This window comes from Gastrolobium bilobum, unplaced genomic scaffold (genome assembly GCF_033153095.1).
Source record: "Gastrolobium bilobum isolate Gb01-03AN ecotype WA unplaced genomic scaffold, APGP_CSIRO_Gbil_v1 utg104923, whole genome shotgun sequence".
In the NCBI taxonomy this organism is placed as follows: Eukaryota; Viridiplantae; Streptophyta; class Magnoliopsida; order Fabales; family Fabaceae; genus Gastrolobium; species Gastrolobium bilobum.
This window is the reverse complement of record NW_026897389.1, coordinates 5075-24916: the sequence shown is the minus strand read 5'-3', so window position 1 is coordinate 24916 and position 19842 is coordinate 5075. Positions and strand designations below refer to the sequence as shown.

The window sequence follows — 19842 nt, the reverse complement described above, 5'->3', positions numbered from 1 at the left end:
TGTGATTTATGTACTATGAGTATGTAAATAACAAATTCAACCCAAAAGCTTAAGCTTTGGTGAGGTTATATTAATGGTTTATATATCTTAATACACCCTCTCACAAGAGAGCCCACTGAGCTTGAAATGTAGACAATGCACAGGCCCACCTACCTGTGCGAACAAAGAAATTCCACTTGAAAGAAAGTGGGGGGCGGCGATGATCGAATCCGGAACACGAGACTCTGATACCATGTAAAGAACTGTTGGGTGAGGCTACATTAATGGTTTTTTATATCTCAACAGAGTATTTTTATTCAATTATATAATTTTTCTATTTTAATTATAAATTTTAAAATATATATAATTTAACCCATAAAAAAAAAAAACTAACTCCGGCATTGATTAGATGCTAGCATTAGCATGTTGAATGCTTTTGAAGTTCTGTTCTAGTTGCATGATTCCTTGTTAGTGGCTCAAAACATGCAAATAGTTCTGCGCCATACCATTTGCAAAAGAATGAAATATTAAAGAAGACATATCCGGGCGCTTGTGCCTTATGCCCTCCATGTGAGCATAAAAAAGATGCCTTTCTGCGTGAGGGAAAAAAAAAAAAACTACGGAAGAACATTGCAACCAAATAGGGCTTTCACTCTTTTTATGCATGCACTGTTATCGTGCTCTTCAATCCCTTGTCTCAGGGAGACACTTGAATTAAATACTAAATTAAAAAAAAAAGGATTTTCTTTTTCTTGGAATGATTGGAAATATAAGATATAAAATTAATTATGAAAGTGCAACAACAGTTACAGATGCCCACTTCACTTCTCCATTCCTTTGTGCCAACATAATTTAAGGTAAAGCGAAAGCGGAGGCAAAGGATAGCTTTATAATTGATTCTGTTTTCAATTTCATTGTAAATTAATTTACTATTATATACTTTGATTTTTATATTTTTCTATATTGAACTTTTAAAATGTTTGTTTTGTATTTTCATCATTGGGAAAAGAAATAAACTCCTATTTCTCTCAAGGGCATTTTGGACTTTGTATAAAAGGTAGGTTTGTGTTAGATAAAAGGAAAACAATTCGCTCTCATATCATGTGATTATAATATACATCACTCAATCTAGCGTGATATTAAATTTATCACTTAAATTAATTATGATTATAACGTACATCTCTTAATTATCCAAAAATATTCTTATTATATAAAATATCAAAATTATTATTAATGAAAATATTATGTCATTAAGTCAGAGTATATGTCATTGAAATAAATTAAAATTGAACCTTAATAACTAATAACCGAGAACATTATATCTCGAAGCCAAAATCATGCCATCAACATCAATTATAACTGAATTAAAACTAAAAGAGAACATCATGTCATTAAGTCAAAAGCATGCTATTGATTATTGTTAACAACACCAGTACATTAAAAAAAATCTAGTGAATTCTTCTTCTTTTTTTTGAAACAAATCTACTGAATTTTGAATCCCATTAATTGAGTTATTTTTTTTTAATATATACACATAAACATACACACACTAAAAAAAATATAATTAATTGAAAGAGAATTTTTATTTTCAATTTTTTTAAAAATAAAATTAAAAATGACAATGTTATTTTTTGAAAAAATAAAATAAATTTAGAGTGAGACTTCGTGTGATATTTTTGACATGTTATCTTTATATGGATATTTTTTCATTTACTTTAGAAAAGTTACTTTAGATAACTTTGTCTAATGTTCATCGAAACGACGTCATTTTGGGGTTAAAAAATTAAAAAATTAGAATGATAAAGACTATTATAACCTTGAAATAAATTAAAATTATGAAAACACCATGATTTCTGCCCTAAAACGATGTCATTTCGATGTACATTAGATAAAGTTATCTAAAGTAACCAGTGTTTAAAAACCCGGCCCGGTCGAGGTCAGGGGTCACGAGGTCACGGGTTCAACCGGGGGGTCACGGGGTCACTACGCTGACCCGGTTTTATATATTGAAAAAATATAAATATATATATCCTATATGAAAATATTAAAAAGCAAATCACCAATCACCAAAGATTCAAAATATCCTTAACATAATTCACCAATTATAACCACAAGTCAATATTACACAACCTAATTAAAGTATCAAGATACAAAAGTACAAAACTCATATTCTAATGATACCAAATTATCAAGATACCACAAGTCTAGGTCGTTTGGAGAGAAGAGAACGATTAGATTTAGGTTTGTAAGTATTTTTATTTTTATTTTTTAATAAATCAACGTTGTTTCATGGAATTTTCTTTAAAAAAAAACATGCAGTGATCCCCTTTGACCCCTCTGACCCGGGAGTCACTGAAACCTGGCCGGATTTTGGGGGTCGGAGGAGTCAATGTGCATATAAAGTCCAACTTGAGACCCCAACCCTCAGAGGAGAGGAATCAGGGTTGACCCGGGTCAACCTGGGAGGTGGATGGAGTTTTAAAACATGAAAATAACTTTAGAAAAAACAAACCTATTACTAATCATAATTATAAATACCACCTCTCGACAAGGGTACTAACTAATAAAGCACAACTACGAAATTTCCCTGTTGCTTATAAACAATCGTTTTGTTTCACTTCTCTGCTCCAAGTCCTCTATTTCTATAAAGATTATTGAGGTAATAAATTTTATTGTTTATTATATTCAATTTATTTATTTATTTTTATTCAGGTATTTTAAGAGCATATTCTATTTCATGTTTAAAGTTTAAACCATCTAAAGTTGATCGTCCAAATATATTTGTCTTATAAAAACAAATAAATTGCTTGGATTTCAAGCAAACGCTAATTTCTCAAACAAGTTTTCCAGAATCTTGATCATGCCATGTACCTATATATTCCTTGTGGGACATAAAGTTTTTCTCAGAAAAACCCTTTCAAAACCCCTTTTTTGTCTTCTTTAACTTCTTTCTTATTTTTCATACATTGTGTTCATATCTCAACAGTATCCATGGAAAAGATGCTAGAAGGTGGAGCTATGGTGAGAAAGAGTATGAAGCCAAAGACCAAGATAGTTTGCACATTGGGACCTTCAAGTAGGTCAGTGGAGATGTTGGAGAAGCTTCTGAATGCAGGGATGAACGTGGCTCGCTTCAACTTTTCTCATGGTTCTCATTCTTACCACCAAGAGACCCTTGATAATCTCAGAACTGCAATGAATAACACAGGCATTCTTTGTGCTCTAATGTTGGATACCAAGGTTTGAACTTTACAATATTATCTATGCTCTTCTGTCCTTATTACTCTTTCTGTTATGTATGTTTTGTTGTTAATTCAAATTCTTTTTCAAGTTAATGTTCTTTTCAAGGTTTCTTTTTCTCTCTTTAATGTTCTTTTTAAGGTTTCTTCGTCTGGGTATATATGCATCTTTTGTTTTCAATAGCTTTTATTATTATAATTATTATTAAAAAATATGATATATATCTACAAAGAAAGGACTTTGGATTTTGTTTTGTATATAGTCCTATGCCCAGTATCCATAATCTTCTGAGAAATATGCAAAGTTTTCAAATTTGTGAAATTATCTTTTTGGGGATACTCTTTTGAGGTGCTTGGTGGAATTGGTGATGCTTCATTGAGAACTTCATTATCTTAGTCATGGTTTGAGAATGATTTTGTAATATATATTTGTGTTTATGTTCGAAATATTACAGGGTCCAGAGATTAGAACAGGGTTTCTGAAAGATGGGAAGCCCATAAAAATCGAAAGAGGACAAGAAATTACGATCACAACTGATTATAGCATAAAAGGTGATGAGAACATGATCAGTATGAGCTACAAGAAGATCGCTCATCATTTGAATCCAGGAAGTAATGTTCTTTGTGCTGATGGGACAATTAGTTTCACTGTCCTTGAATGTGACAAGGAGAATGGCTTGGTTCGTTGTAGATGTGAAAATTCTGCAGTTCTGGGTGAGAGAAAGAATGTTAACCTTCCTGGAGTAGTTGTTGATCTTCCAACCTTGACTGAGAAGGACAAGGAGGACATTTTGGAATGGGGTATTCCTAATAAGATTGACATGATTGCTCTCTCTTTTGTTCGCAAAGGTTCAGACCTTGTGGAGGTTAGAAATCTACTAGGGAAGCATGCAAGATATATACTTCTCATGTCCAAGGTATTCTTGTTGTCAACTTTCTAAGCAAAATTATATTTACTTTATGCCGATGAGGGTCGGCACACTTGTCGAATCTTCTGCCGACGTTAGTCGTGTCTCAGGTTCGATTCTCTGGTTTCCCTCTTTGGCGCGATATGTAATCTCACCATAAACCCTCAGTGAGGTTGTTGGTCTTCTCTGGCCTTACATGGGGAGTGTCTTCCCCTAATCTGAACTTTTACCTACCAGGACAAAAAAATATATTGAGTTGCAAAATAAATCAGTATATTACATTGATTAATATTCAAGCTTGTACTTATTTCTCTTGTTGTTTATGTTAGGTTGAAAATCAAGAGGGCATTGCCAATTTTGATGAGATACTTGCAAATTCAGATGCATTTATGGTGGCAAGAGGTGACCTGGGAATGGAAATTCCAATTGAAAAGATCTTTCTTGCTCAGAAAGTTATGATACATAAGTCAAATTTACAAGGAAAGCCTGTGGTGACTGCCACTCAGATGTTGGAGTCTATGATCAAATCTCCAAGGCCTACCCGTGCTGAAGCTACTGATGTTGCAAATGCAGTTCTTGATGGCACAGATTGTGTTATGCTTAGTGGGGAAACTGCTGCAGGAGCTTATCCAGACATTGCTGTTCAAACCATGGCTAAAATATGTTCAGAAGCAGAAAATTTTATAAACTATGATGAACTGTTCAAAACAAAGATGGAAACAGCTTTATCTCCAATGAGTCCATTAGAAAGTATGGCTTCTGCGGCAGTTAGGACTGCAAGTTGCAGCAATGCAGCTCTTATCTTAGTTCTAACTAGAGGTGGAACCACAGCAAAGCTGGTTGCAAAGTACAGACCAAGCATGCCAATTTTGTCAGTGATAGTTCCTGAGATAACAACAGATTCTTTAGACTGGTTCTGCAGTGAGGAATACCCAGCAAGGCATAGCCTTATTTACCGTGGCCTGATACCTGTTTTGGGCACAGGTTCTTGTGGAGCTTCCCAGAGTGAATCAACAGAAGAAACCATAGAGTTTGCTCTTCAATATGCAAAGAAAAATGAGCTGTGCAAGCCTGGAGACTCTATTGTAGCATTGCACCGAGTTGAATCTGCTACTTTGATCAAGATATTGGATGTCAACTGAAGAAGACTCAAGACTAGGACCAATGCGTTGTTTTCTTTTAAATTTTCCTTCTTGTTGTTAGACTTGTTTTAACTTTTTTACTCATTCAAGTTTCATAAAATAGCTTTTTGTCCTGTATCTGACTTGATTGAAGATGATCCCTTATGGGAATTGAAGATTGGCACCATGTTCATTTTCTTTTGGATTGGTAAAGATAAAAAGTGCATTCATCTTGAGTTGAAAATACTAGAGAAATATAATATAAAATCATTAATGTACCATTCACCTAACAATTTTTGTTTTTGAGTTAAAATAATTATTTACATGATATTAAAGTTTCCTTGACCAATGCAGAACGAAGTTCGATTTTTACTACCTCCATTCTATTAATAAATATCGTGAAGTTTTTTAGCACAAGTAGGTGGGGCCTAATGCATTGTCCACCCTTCAAACCCAATGAACTCTTGTGTGAGGGGACATGTTAAAAAATATATATATATAAAATCATTATATAGTCTTCACCTAATAACTTAAGCTTTTGGATTAAATTGACATTTTACATAAAACATTATTAAAATTTATTCAGCATTTTCAAATATTGAAAACTAAAAAATATATACATATTTTAATGGTACAATAAAGTCAGACTAGGCAGTCTAAAACATATACACAATTAGGAAGAATTTAAGAAGCATGACAGTGTCTAGATATAGCTGTTGATGCCTGATGAGGGTGAGAGACACTAGAACCCTAACAAAATATTGATCAAGGAGAAGGAAGAAAATTATTAAATGACTGCAGCATAGGAAACCAATGCCTCCTTCCATTTCTAGTTCTCTCTTCTCTAGCCCTGACTAGCTCACTGTTCTGAGTGTCCCCATTTCCAATTCCCAAAATGGCTTCAACAGTTGAATCCTCAGAAGGCATCTGAAACCTGCAAACTGGACAAGAACTATGGAGCTTTAGCCATGAGACAATGCAATCACCATGAAACTTATGCTTACATGGCATCTCCTTGGCTTCACTCCCAATCTCAATATCATCCAAACATACAGTGCACTGCAACTTTTCCTCACTAGTCACACTAGGCATTGCTTCAATTGCTGCCTTCTGTGCTGGAGGGTTTACACTTGAATATCCACTAGGGACATTCTGTGCCAAATGCTGTAGCAACAAATCAAAGCTAGATCCTACAAGAAAGTCATTTAAGGAACCAACAATGTTCTCATTCGGACTACTTGTGTGGTTCAAGTTAGGACCTCTAACAATCAAGGCCCCTTCATTGAATGAATCAATGACAAGTATACTGCTATCTAAGTTCCTATTGTTTTCTTGGTTCTCAGATTCAGACACCATCCTAACATGAAGACCCCTAAAGAGATGCATCATAGGAGTTGTTGAGGCTCTTCTCCTTCCCCCAAGTACAAGTTCATTTTCCCTCTCTTGTTCAACCTCTTCCTCAACTCTTGAACTGCTACTTTCTTGTGAACCAATGCTTGCAAGAGAAGGGCTAAAAGCACCCATCAAGCCTAGAAAGATTGGGGCATAAAGTGAGAACACCCAAGCTGATCTTATATCAACAGTTTCATTCTGGTCCCTTAGGTTGTCCATTACCTCAGAAAATTCTGTCTCACAGAATGGACATTTGTTCTCAGCTTCAGTCATTGGATTCACCATTTTAGAGCACATGTTGCACCAGTGCACACCCTCCATATGATTCTCCATATCCCTTTTTGAACATAACTTATTGCAATCCTTAAATCCTCCCTTTTTCTTGTTTATCTAAATGGGCAACAGTAATAGCAAATCAACAATAACCATTCAACAAAGGTGGTCTTGTTTTGTGGAGAATTTCAAATACTCAGAAATGAAATCTCATTAAGGAGATTTGGTAACCCTTTAGTTACACATGTAGAGCAGAAGAATCTGAAAGAGATATGTCATGCAAAGAACAAACTATCAAATTCCCAGTTAAGATTAGATGTGATAGCCCAATAGTTCATAGAAAAGAAAAAAAAAAAAAAGTATCATCAAATGAGATTTGGTTAACAATTAAAAACACATGATAAAAATTATTCGTACCATTTTTGAGTGGGGAAAGTGGATGAAGAAAAACATTCAATGATCTTAATGTCCTCTTATAACTCCTGTAAATGTTCTTTTTTAGTTTTGGTTTGTTTTAGCTAGAAGGTTTTCACCAATCATTTTGTGCTCTCTATTATATTGCTTATTAAGGTTAAATTTGAAAGTAGTATTTGCTTGCTTTGCTTTTATTATGCAGAGGTATGGCTATTGGATGGTTTATTTGCAACATACTCTTTTTTAGCTACATTACAAAATCTGATAAGGGCCATTAACTTTAATTTCCATCACAACTTTTGGATCTGAATTTGGAGTTTTCTAAAGTTATGAGAACGAACTTTGGAGAAAATTTCTTCCACGTGCGTGACAACCAAAATTAGGCTTCATCCGAATATGATTGTTTTTAATTTCCTAAAATAAAAATAGGCCTATTTCCATGGATTTAGAAGTTTTTTTTTTTTTTTTTTTGGTACACTTGATTCTAATTCATACACTTTTGATTTGGTAAAGCAGAGGTTGAGTCAGGGACCTTATATTACGAATCTACGATAGAGTTAATCCTCGTTGGTCTAAAGTCTAATCCATACAATTTTCCTTTTCATTTGCTAGTAGCCTAGTACTAGACGTTTTACTCTACTTATGAATTATGAAACAAGCCTTATTAATTTTTAGCTAATAAAATATTCGAAAAAATTCAGATAAATTAAAATTTTCTTCCGGATAAAAGAGGGTGTGGATCTATGTATCGATACTTCAAAAAATCCGACGTGTCATATCCGACACTTATTCTAACACACGTTACAGAGACTCAAAAAAGTTTCAAAGGGTTGTGTAACGTTGCAGTTTTAGTTCAACTGTTAGATTCGTTGGATTGTAATTATCATTTTATTGATTTTAATATAAATATTTGTAATATCTTATGTTTTTTTACAAAATTTATGGGTATTATAAGTTTAGCTTTATTTTTTCATTAAATTATTAAATATTAAATATAATATACACTACACAAATTAAAATATTATTTAATATCAAAATGTGTCTTAACGTGTCGAAATGTAATACTTTTTAGAATTAATGTATTAGAGTGTCATATCGGATCCTGTCTCTCGTGTCGGTGTTGGTGCAATATATATGTAGATCCCTTCTTTTCCTTTGAGTTATTTGAGAGTTATCCAATTTGAGTCACGAGACTGCAAATATTAGGATTTTTTTTTTCTCTCAGAAAGAATAATAAAAAATACTGAAATCTTGTCTAATTGATTTGATGATTTTATTGATTTATTTAACATCATAATTTTATATGTAGACATAATATGGAAAATGAGGAGAAAAACTTCTTATACGGATGTGTTGGTCATCTATTTTTATCCCAGCTAGTCATTTATCACATCGTTGAAATTAATGTTCGATTTAGAAGAGTTGATATTGCTGGAAAATTAGAGTTGGGTTCCTACCCAACATAAGAGGCCATTAACCAAGGAGAGGAGTTGTCATTTTCTACCGTCTGAACACTTCCTTTTCATGTTTTTTTTTAATCCATTTTTCTGGTGTGGCGGGAAAAAAGTTATCTCGAGCAACTCATTATAACGAGGGGGTGTAAATAGGTCATATCGACATAGAGAGACCTATAATCTAGTATATGTTAAGTTCGACATAACTTGACCTATTAGGGAATTAGAATAGGTTGCGGCTTGTAGAGAAGCCTATTTAAAAATAAGGCCTACATGAAAAGCCTGACCTTTTAACCTATAAGCTGGCTTATTTAATTTTAAAAAAAAAAATATTTAACATATATTTTATTTATTTATTCTAAAAGTTAGTAACCTTAATATTTATCATATCTTTGTTGTCATGAATATTATTTAAAAACTTGTATTCTTAAAAAATATGTTTGAGAATTTTTATAATTTGGACCCTTTTAGAAATATTGTTTAATGAATGAGACATTTCATTTTTTTTTTATTTTAGCTTAATTTGCAACTTGGTAGGCCTAAAAGGCCTCATAGGACATGTCAGGTTTTTTTTTTTTAATAATAGGTCAGGCCTAAATTTTAAATTAAGCTTTTAATGAGTTAATAGGTTTGATAGGCTCAACATATGTTATACCCTTAATTATAACTATATATTATAGGTAATATATATTTATAATGATAAATAATTTTTTTTCCTTCACCACATCGGCCGACAATATCTAAGTAGAGAGAAAAACTAAATAGCTTTAATATTATAATTATTATTTTTTTGCAATTTTTTTTCAGCAACATAAAATTCTTTTTTCAGCAACATAAAAATAGAATTTCTGTTTTTTTTTTTTTCCGATAAGATCAGACTCCAGCAACTTCGTTAAAAGCTCTTGCACTGGAGAAAAATTTTAATAGATAATTCATTTATACTAGGATCTGAGTATCTAAATATTTGTACATGATCCATCCACATATCCTAGAATAAATAAACGGTGGCACCAAAGATATTTTCCTTTCATGGAATTCGGTCAAACCAATCTAATATTCTAAAGGAAACTCATTCTTTGACAAATTTGCTAACGTGTCATTTTCTTCTTCACTTTTAGCTTTGTGTTCACATTACAAAATATTTAAAACTTTTTCTTCTTAGGTAAAAAAGAATAAAAATAAAAATATATTAAATAAAATTGAATTTGTAATTAAATTCAATTGAAAAAATATGTTAACAATTGTTGGTGGTAGACAACTCATTTAATGTCTCACTACTTTCTGAAATCTTGATTTTCAATTTTTAATTTGGATTTTTAATTTTAAATTTGAATTTTGAATTTGAATTTGAATTTTAAAGGGTGGAAAAATATTTGAACAATTGTTGGTGGCTGACAGCTCATTTATTATCCCATTACTTTTTTATTAAAAATAATCATTAAAAAAACAAAAATATTTTGTAAAAAATGCAAATATTTTGTGTATAAATAGGATTTGTGTTATTGATTTTTTCATTTGGTAATTAACTTCTGTGCACATATTTCTTCTCTTATCTATGTGTTTATCTTCTTCATCTTCTCATATTGTTGTTCTATCACATGAATATGTAATATTTTTACTTTTTTTTTTGCAATTTTGTTGTAGAACAAAACCGACGAGATGATTTGGAATCATTGGGATATTGTTTTTGTACTTCTTTAGAGGAAGGTATGACATTCTTCTCTATTTGTTTTTCTTCTACAAGTATTTTCTGCATAATCTAATATCATGAATAAATGAAATGATATAATAAAATGTCTTAACTTTAAAGTATACAACGAGCAATGGCATAATGCGTGGATCGTCCCAGCCTTTTGGCAATTCTGTCTTTTTCTCTCCTGTGTGTTATCTGTACTTTTTGAGCACCATCTCAAAATTCAAAACGGTAAAAATTTCCCCTTTATCTTAAAGTTCTTATATTTTCTATCTTTAATGTCTGTAAGAGCAAGATGAGCTTTCCCTTCTATTCTTCCTCTCCATACATAATTTATTTCGCATTGTTGTTGATGTTCTTTAATTTATGTCTATTCTTGACAGATATGCTTACCGTGACGATGAGAGAGATGAGTTGGATAGGAATGATACTACTACTTTGACCCTCGTGAAACCATCATCTATTTCTTCAAAGAATGTTGAAGTGTGTCAGATGCTAGACCAGTGCAACCCAGCAACATATTTCAAAGCAATTTTTCTTTTAGGAATTTTTTGCTTTAATTATCACTATTAATTTATCCTTCTACTTTTTTTAATTTTGTTTGTGCCTATTGTATAAGTGCCTAGCCTAATTCAATCTAATTAGGCATTTAAAAGCTCTATTTTTTTTTTTTGATAACAGAAAAGCTCTATTTTGTATGCTCATGTTGAGAATATGAACTAGAAGATAAATTGATGGCTCTTCAATTCCAAAATATAATACAGGTATATGAAGATTTTTATCTTCTAATTAAATTTATCATAATTAGCCTTGAAATCAATATCCTTTTAAAAAGTGAATATTCCACAATTCTTTTTAAAAAAATTCAAAACATAATAATAATACAAAAGGGTAAAAGAATTTCTAATTTGTTGATGCATCTCAAAATTCGAAACACCTAATATTAACAATTTATAAAAAAAAAACGCATTATAATGCATTGAACACTTGGTTTGTATTTTTCAAATTTAAATTCTAAATTTGACTCAAACAAGAACTAACTAATTTAAACTTTAAATTTTAATATCTGTTTAAAAAGGATAAAAAGGATTTCAAGCATCTAATTTAAAAACAAAAAATTTACTATTTTTTGAACGCTTGATTTGTATTTTTGAAATTTAAATTCTAAATTTGACTCAAACAAAAACTAACTAATTTAAACTTTAAATTTTAATATCTGTTTAAAAATGATGAAAAGTATTTCGAGCGTCTAATTTAAAAACAAAATATTTAATGTTTTTTGAATGCTTGGTTTGTATGTTTAAAATTTCAATTCTAAATTAGAATCAAACAAAAACTAACTAATTTAAACTTTGAATTTTAGTATCTGTTTAAAAAGGGAAAAAAGGATTTCGAGCGTCTAATTTAAAAATAAAAAATTTACTATTTTTTGAACGCTTGGTTTGTATTCTTAAAATTTCAATTCTAAATTTGACTCAAACAAAAACTAACAAATTTAAACTTTAAATTTCAATATCTGTTTAAAAAGGATAAAAAGCATTTCGAGCATCTAATTTAAAAACAAAAAGTTTACTGTTTTTTGAATGCTTGATTTGTATTTTTAAAATTTAAATTCTAAATTTGACTAGAATAAAAACTAACTAATTTAAACTTTAAATTTTAATATCTGTTTAAATAGGATAAAAAGGATTTCGAGCGTCTAATTTAAAAACAAAAAATTTACTATTTTTCGAACACTTGGTTTGTATTTTTAAAATTCAAATTCAAATTTGACTCAAACAACAACTAAATAATTTAAACTTCAAATTTTAATATCTCTTTAAAATGGATATAAAGGATTTCGAGCGTCTAATTTAAAAATAAAATATTTACTATTTTTTGAACGCTCGTTTGTATTTTTAAAATCTAAAATCTAAATTTGACTCAAACAAAAACTAACTAATTTAAACTTTAAATTTGACTAACTATAAATTATCTTCCTCATTGTGGCAAGGAAAAAAAAACAAATCGTATTACAAAAAAAAAAACAAATCGTTGTTAGAAAATATAAAAATATAATTTTTAACAACTTATACCACATTGTTTTAGAAAGACATAATATTAACAATTTATAAAAAAAAATACGCATTATAATGCAATGAACACTTGGTTTGTATTTTTAAAATTTAAATTCTAAATTTGACTCAAACAAAAACTAACTAATTTAAACTTTAAATTTAATATCTGTTTAAAAAGGATAAAAAGAATTTCGAGCTTCTAATTTAAAAAAAAAAAATTACTGTTTTTTGAACGTTTGGTTTGTATTTTGAAAATTTAAATTTTAAATTTGACTCAAACAAAAACTAACTATTTTAAACTTTAAATTTTAATATCTGTTTAAAAAGGATTTCGAGCATCTAATTTAAAAACAAAATATTTCCTATTTTTTGAACGCTTGGTTTGTATTTTTAGAATTTAAATTCTAAATTTGACTCAAACAAAAATTAACTAATTTAAACTTGAAATTTTAAATTTGATTTTTGAATTCTGAATGGTGGCAGACAACTCATTTAATGTTGAGCTACTTTCTGCATTGGATTTGTTAAGGAATTTAAAAAAATACATCTGCTTCTGTGTTTTCTATACAAAGGGACGATTTTGTTGCTTATGTTTTTTTTTCTTTTGTTGCTGCTGCCAAATATCAGTTGTTTGCACATTACTTCCTCAACGAAATCGCTTCTTGCTTCTCTCTTTTTTCGTCTTACCAAAAATATGTTTTCAAAATATGATTTTCTGAAGGATGTTAATCCTGCCAAGGAGGACTGGAGGATTAAGGTGAAGGTGGTTCGGGCTTGGAAAGTTCCTAACTTTTAACGTAAAGATTTTGACGATAATGTTGAAATGGTTTTGTTGGATGAACAGGTAGTTGTCTGCGTTTTTAAAACCTTCCATGTTTGTTCTGATCATTTTAGTTAACACTATTGATGTAAGTTGGTTGCGCTTTTTGTAGGGTGGTAGGATCCACGCCACTGTCAAAGGTTCTTTGTAGGTGCGGAAGAAAATCCATGAAGGATAGTGCTATTTTATAAAGAATTTTGGAGTTGGATTCAACAACGATAGGTGAGCAATAGTAATTTCTCTCTTCGAAGGAGAGTACCTCCTAACCAAAACAATGGTTTCAAATATTTCTCTATATTCATTTACAATGAATACAATGTTTTATACAACCAGCAAATGCTATCAGCCACAACACAAGAGGAAAATAACTGAAAGGTGAAAAATGCACACAAGCAAGGTAAAACAAAATCTAACCACTTAACAACCAACTCCAATTACTCACACCAACCATCGAACAATCCTATAACTTTTCCCTTACAGCACTAAGTGTGAAACCAATGCGCTTAAAATGAAGAGTTCATTTATACAAGAGTTTTGATGATAACAAACAAGCTTAGAAGCGACGTCAAAGATAATACAACTCGCAACAATCAAAAGTCCAAGGAAGCAATTCAACAAGACAACAAGAGCAAATCATTCAACACACAAGATCAAGATTGCAACATGCTCTTGAGAGCTTAGATCTAAATGTAAAGGTAATTGATTAATGATGCATAAATGAGCTCAAAGGATATTTAACTCTATGCATGCATTATCCATGTCATCAATCACTTGAAAGCTTATGAAAAAAACCCTTGACATATTTCGTAACCTCAAAACATTTTGTACAAGTCAAAGGAAATACATTAAAAGTGATTAGAGACTAAAAGGAATGATTTACAACTCGTAAAACTACATTATTGATGTTCTGTCAAGAAAGTATTCGAATACTTTCTTGACTGTATTCGAATACTTGTGCTGAGAACAAAGTATTCAAATACTTTAAGAAAAGTTTTCGAATACCACATGAAGTATTCGAATACTTCATGAAAAGTATTCGAATACTTACTGGACAATAAGCAGTGTAACGACTATAAACGACTAGTTTCGTGGCAACACCTATATAAACTCATTTATTACGAACCACCAAGCCAAGTTTTACTGTTCCATTGATTTTGCAATCATCTTTGATCATTCTCATTGAATTAAACTCATTCATTGCTTGTTTTTACTCATATTGATCATAAAATTCCTTTGAGCTTTATTCTTGTGTCATTGATCAATACCCATAAGCTTCAACTTGTATAATCTGTACTTCAAGAGTACAAATCCATTTCTAAACACTCTCATTCTGTTTATTTGAGTTGAGGGTAGTGAGACCCTAGTGTAAAGGTTGCTCATAGCCTAAGAAAGTGAGTGGAAGTGTAAGGGTTTCAAGAACCAAAAGTCTTGAAGGTTGTAGTGGTTTGTCAAGCACCTTTGAAGCTTGATCATTAGTGGAAAGTTGAACGGGCGGCTTCAATCTGGACGTAGGTCACAATGGTGGTGACCGAACCAGGATATATAGTGTTTGCAATCTCTCTAACCCTTTATCTCGTTACATTAGCATTATTTGATTACTTGAGCTTATTTAAATTTACACTTTGCATACTATTTGCTTGTATTGATTTTTATTCTCTTAGCCTTGCTTGTGTATAAATCATATTAATTCAAGAAAATCTTTTTCAAGAAAGAAAGTGAGGCATTTTGCGAAAATATTTGTAAAACTCAATTCACCCCCTCCCCCCCTTCTTGAGTTTGAGGCCACTTGTCCAACCCTAAGCACTAGTCATCACACCAGTAAATCCCTCATCCACTTAGGCTTCATTTTGGTCCTCCTAGACCATATGGTTTTTGGGCTAATTTGGTGACCCATCAGTTGCTCCTCCCAATCCATGCATATTATCATACTACAAAGAGTTGGTCCACATAATTAACAATATCTCAAAGGAATGTTACAAGAGCAACATTTATAGAAACATGATCATACAATGCATACCTGTTTTCTCTACTCAGGGTGTACTGACATTTTTTTAAATATTCCTCTTTGTTGGCAAGCAACTTATTAGCTTTTTCGTATGGTTTAACATCTTTCACTGATAAGCAAGCCATGTGCTAGTACAGAGTAACAGATGAAGAGTACAAAATATGTGATTGAAAACTATTCCTCTACATAAGAAACATGACTATTTCTGAAAACAAGAAAATACAATGAATGGGCAAACGTAGTCATCCAATCTATAACCCCAATGCAATCTGAGAAGACATGGAGTGGATCAAATGCAACAGTCATTTTTAAAGAGAAATGTCATTAGCCTATTTTTAAGGTTCCACACGTAGCCTAATTATTTTGAGAATTTTTCATTTTTAAATTAGCAGCTTGAGTTAATTTTATTTAATAATTTAATAATTTAATAAATAAGAATATCCTATTAAATTTAATTTAAAATATATCATGATTCATACCCAATTAAATAACTTAGGAGTAAATATACCTTGCTTATATATTTTTTGGAAAAGTTCAAAAAATCCCCTATTACTTTGAATCACTTACACCCTATGCTTGTTTTTAATCACTTGATTCCTGTGATTTTTTTATCCACACTCATGCTTAACATTGTTAGGAACTTAACTAATATACATATTTTACCCTTCTTGGAAGAAGAAAATAAAGTGCTAAAAACAAATAAAACCAAATGTTATGAAAATTTAGAACACTTAATAGAAGACTAAAATAAAAAATACAAAAAAATCAAATATGTCTAAATAAAAAAAGAATAAAGACAAAAAAGTAGAAGAGAAAATAAGGTCAAATATGTTAAAATTAGAGCAGTGGCAAAAAAGATTAAAATAAAATAATAAAATTAGTTCAAATGAAAAAAATACCGAAATGAGAAATAAAAGAAAAATTTAAGATAAATAATGAAATAAAATAGAAATGAAACAAACAAAAAATCACAATTATAAAAAATCACAATTATTTTTTATATTCTGTCCTTGATCTATCTTATTTTTTTTAAACCTATTTTATTATTATTATATTTTGGTATGGAATTTTGTTACTATTTTTATTTAGATATGTTGGGCATTTTTTATTTTTTTTTATTTTATAGTTTATTTTATTCTGATTTTTTTAATACATTTTTTTTCTTTTTTTTAACTTGTGCCACCCATCTACTAAAGATTTTCATAAAAAAAATTTAAAAAAAGAGAGAGAATGAAATAGAGATATAAAAAAAACGAAATATATCTAAATAAAAAGAATAAAATAGATGAAGAAAAAAAAAGTAAAATCAAATATATTAAAATTTCATAATTGCAAATTTTTTGCTATTTTTATTTATTTGTTTTTTATCTAAATTTTTCTTCTAACTTTTTGTTTTCAGTATATATATATATATATATATATATATATATATATATATATATATATATTTTAAACTATTTTTATTTTTTAAAATTTAGTTTTTTCTATCACTGTTGAGATTTTTAGCATAGTTAGTCTTTTTTTTTCTTTTTTTTATTTAGACGCTTTTTATCTTTTTTTTTTCTTTTAGTCTTTTATTATATAGTGGAAGTTTTCATGACATTTTGTATTATTTTTTCTTATTACTTTATTTTCTTCTATGAATTAAAAAGATAAAGTGGATATATTTAATCAAATTTTTAATAATATTAAGAAGAGAGATGGATATTTACCAAAAGGAAAAAAAAAAAAACGAAGAGACAGAGATGAAAAACCACGGGGATTAAAAAAAAAAAAAAAAAAGGCACAGGACTGGGGTAGCAGCAACGTTCTTAGTATCGCAGAGGAAGATTTGTTTCAACGTTTAGCCATTGGTTTTATATATATATATATATATTTACTATTTTTTTGGGTTTTTTTAAAAAAAAAAAAAATTGAAATTTATGCATTCTGATTGTTATATGGTATGATTTGGTGAACGCAGCTGAGAACACTGAGGGATGCACACGAATCACGAGTGGGTTCACTAGCTTGGAACAATCATATCCTCACAACAGGAGGATTGGATGGTAGAATTGTTAACAATGATGTCAGAGTAAGATCCCACATTGTTGGAACCTACAGTGGACATCAACGGGGTATGTGTGGGCTGAAGTGGTCTGCCTCGGGAAGACAATTGGCGAGTGGAGGCAATGATAATCTCGTTCATATATGGGACAGATCCATGGCCTCTTCGAATTCAACAACTCGTTGGCTTCACAGGCTTGACGAGCACAAAGATGTTGTAAAGGCACTGGCTTGGTGTCCATTTCGGGAAAATATGCTAGCTTCTGGTAGAGGTGCGGGTTAGGTTTTGGAACACAAACACTGGTGCATGCTTGAACTCTGTTAGCACAGGATCTCAAGTGTGTGCTCTGCTGTGGAACAAGAATGAGCGTTAGTTGATTAGCTCGCATGGTTTAACCCGTAACCAGCTCACTCTTTGGGAATATCCTTCTATGGTGAAGATGGCAGAGCTCAATGGTCATACCTCCAGCGTGTTGTTTATGACACAGAGTCCAGATGGGTGTACTGTGGCAACTGCAGCAGGGGACGAGAGGCTGCAATTTTGGAAGGTATTTGGAACCCCAGAAACATGCAAACCACCAGTATCGAAGGCAAACACTGAGCTCTTTGCTCATTTCAACCGTATCCGTTGAAGATGACATGTATAGGATATTGTGTGTTATATCTAAGGGGTATTCCTCCTGCCCTGAGTGATTTTGTATTAAAAAATATTTCATTTTGTATAGTTTCCATGATCCTTTTTTGTAAGTATATCCAGGCAAATGTATAGACAAATACATGTACATAGTGGGCGAATTTATCTGTACAGAAAGAGCTAATTACTTTGAAGGAATGCCATGTATGATTGGATTTTTTTTTTCACTTTGAATTTTTAATCTTTCTTTCCCTGTTTTTAGTGTTTTTGAGAGTCACATCCCCACAAGTCACCTTATTTTGCTGTCAAGTGTAAGTCATAAGCACTAGTAATGAGTTGTCCCTGGGAATGAGTTATAACATTATTTTTTATTTCTTTTGGGCACAAGTGACCTTTTGATTGTAATGGGATCTTTCTTCAGAGAAGAAAAAGTTAATGGTTTCTATCCCACCATAAAGAAGAACAGCAGTATGAAGTTTGTTCTCCTAAAGCATAGTGGGGAGAAAGTTGGTGTGAGCTATATTCCCTATTATTTCACTTCAATAGCTTAGCTTGATAGAACTGGGGATCTCTCTTTATGGGACTCATGATCCTGGTGAGACAGGGGAAGGTAAGATGAAAGATAGGGCACAAGATGGTGATTCTGGTGCCCACTTGACTGACTCGAGCTTTCGGACCGAGGGTCGAGCTCACGGGGTGGTCTTGTTGAAAGAATGGCTGCTAGAGCTGGGTTTAATGCTCCAAGGCTGAATGCAGAAAGCATTAGATCTTCTGACCTTTCACTTAATTCTGAAATTCAGTCTCCATACTTGACCATACCACCTGGACTCAGTCCTACTACACTTCTAGATTCTCCTGTGGTCCTCGCAAATTCGCTGGTGAGCTCTATGTTTTAAATAGTGGGGAGGTACATTTTTGTTTTAGCTTGTTTATTTGTTTATCAAAATTGTTATTTATTCTCTGAAGTTGCTTGACCTTGTTGAGTAAAATTTCTTTTATGCTTTGATGGATGCTGCTTGATGTAGAATTCTGATGGATTTCTATGGCCTCTCCCTCTCTGAAAGAAAAAGGCGGAAATAATGGAAGGGTTATTGGATAGATCCTAGATGCAGATGCTAGCATGCTGCTCTTAAAAGCACAAACCATTAATGCTCATGATACATACATCTGATAGCATAGACAACATTATGCATGGCTTGTGTATTTAATTATTTTATGTAATTTTAATGTTGTGATTTTAATGTCTAACTTGGAAGTTATAAACACCACTTGGATGCATGCTTCTCTGCATCCCTTGTGATGAGGCACTTTTAATACTCTTACACTTGGTGTCAAATGTAATTTTCAGAGTCCTAAGTTAGCACTTTTCATTTTACTTTCTGCTAGAGGCACCAATAGTGGTCAATATGCTGTTGTTGGAAACTGAAACTTGGTTCTATTGAAATTGTTATGCTTCCTACTGAGTTATGAATCCTTCTAATTTCAGGCACAGCCATCTCCAACAACTGGAAAGTTTCCATTCATGTCAAATGGCAACATCCGGTGCTCAGAATTATCATCTGATGCTCCAGAAAAATGCAAAGATAATGCCTTTGAGGATATCTATGCATAATCCTTTGCTTTCAAGCCTGCAAAGATAATGGCTTTGAGGATATCTAAGCATGAGCTTACCTTTTCGTTATTACTGCTGGATGCTAGGATTTGCCATAAAAATTCAAATTCGTTAGTTTGTTATATATTACCAAATGTTGAGAACTGTGCATTCAATGAATGAATTCCATTTGGTGTTATTGAGGAGGATTAACAT

General features: G+C 31.4%; 2 protein-coding genes and 1 pseudogene across 2 annotated transcripts; 2 read left to right on the top strand and 1 right to left on the bottom strand.

The window, feature by feature from the left end:
* The first annotated feature begins 2904 nt into the window (after nucleotides 1–2904).
* Nucleotides 2905–5424, top strand: LOC133306513 (probable pyruvate kinase, cytosolic isozyme). The gene is made up of 3 exons (XM_061506838.1): nucleotides 2905–3219; nucleotides 3674–4135; nucleotides 4456–5424. The coding sequence occupies exons 1-3, from the start codon at nucleotides 2971–2973 to the stop codon at nucleotides 5266–5268; spliced, it is 1524 nt and encodes a 507-aa protein (XP_061362822.1). The 5' UTR covers nucleotides 2905–2970; the 3' UTR covers nucleotides 5269–5424.
* Nucleotides 5425–6012: 588 nt separating this feature from the next.
* Nucleotides 6013–6972, bottom strand: LOC133306515 (E3 ubiquitin-protein ligase SIRP1-like). The gene has a single exon (XM_061506839.1). The coding sequence runs from the start codon at nucleotides 6970–6972 to the stop codon at nucleotides 6013–6015; it is 960 nt and encodes a 319-aa protein (XP_061362823.1).
* A 3639-nt stretch (nucleotides 6973–10611) lies between these two features.
* On the top strand, nucleotides 10612–18132 carry LOC133306514 (cell division cycle 20.2, cofactor of APC complex-like; annotated as a pseudogene).
* Nucleotides 18133–19842: the final 1710 nt, after the last annotated feature.

Bases quoted from the DNA above. Each gene is read 5' to 3' on its own strand.
- LOC133306515 (XM_061506839.1), bottom strand. From the start codon at position 6,972: ATGGAGAATCATATGGAGGGTGTGCACTGGTGCAACATGTGCTCTAAA.
- LOC133306513 (XM_061506838.1), top strand. From the start codon at position 2,971: ATGGAAAAGATGCTAGAAGGTGGAGCTATGGTGAGAAAGAGTATGAAG. The intron at 3,220-3,673 runs GTTTGAACTTTA...GAAATATTACAG, and splicing joins CTCTAATGTTGGATACCAAG to GGTCCAGAGATTAGAACAGG. The intron at 4,136-4,455 runs GTATTCTTGTTG...TGTTTATGTTAG, and splicing joins ATATACTTCTCATGTCCAAG to GTTGAAAATCAAGAGGGCAT.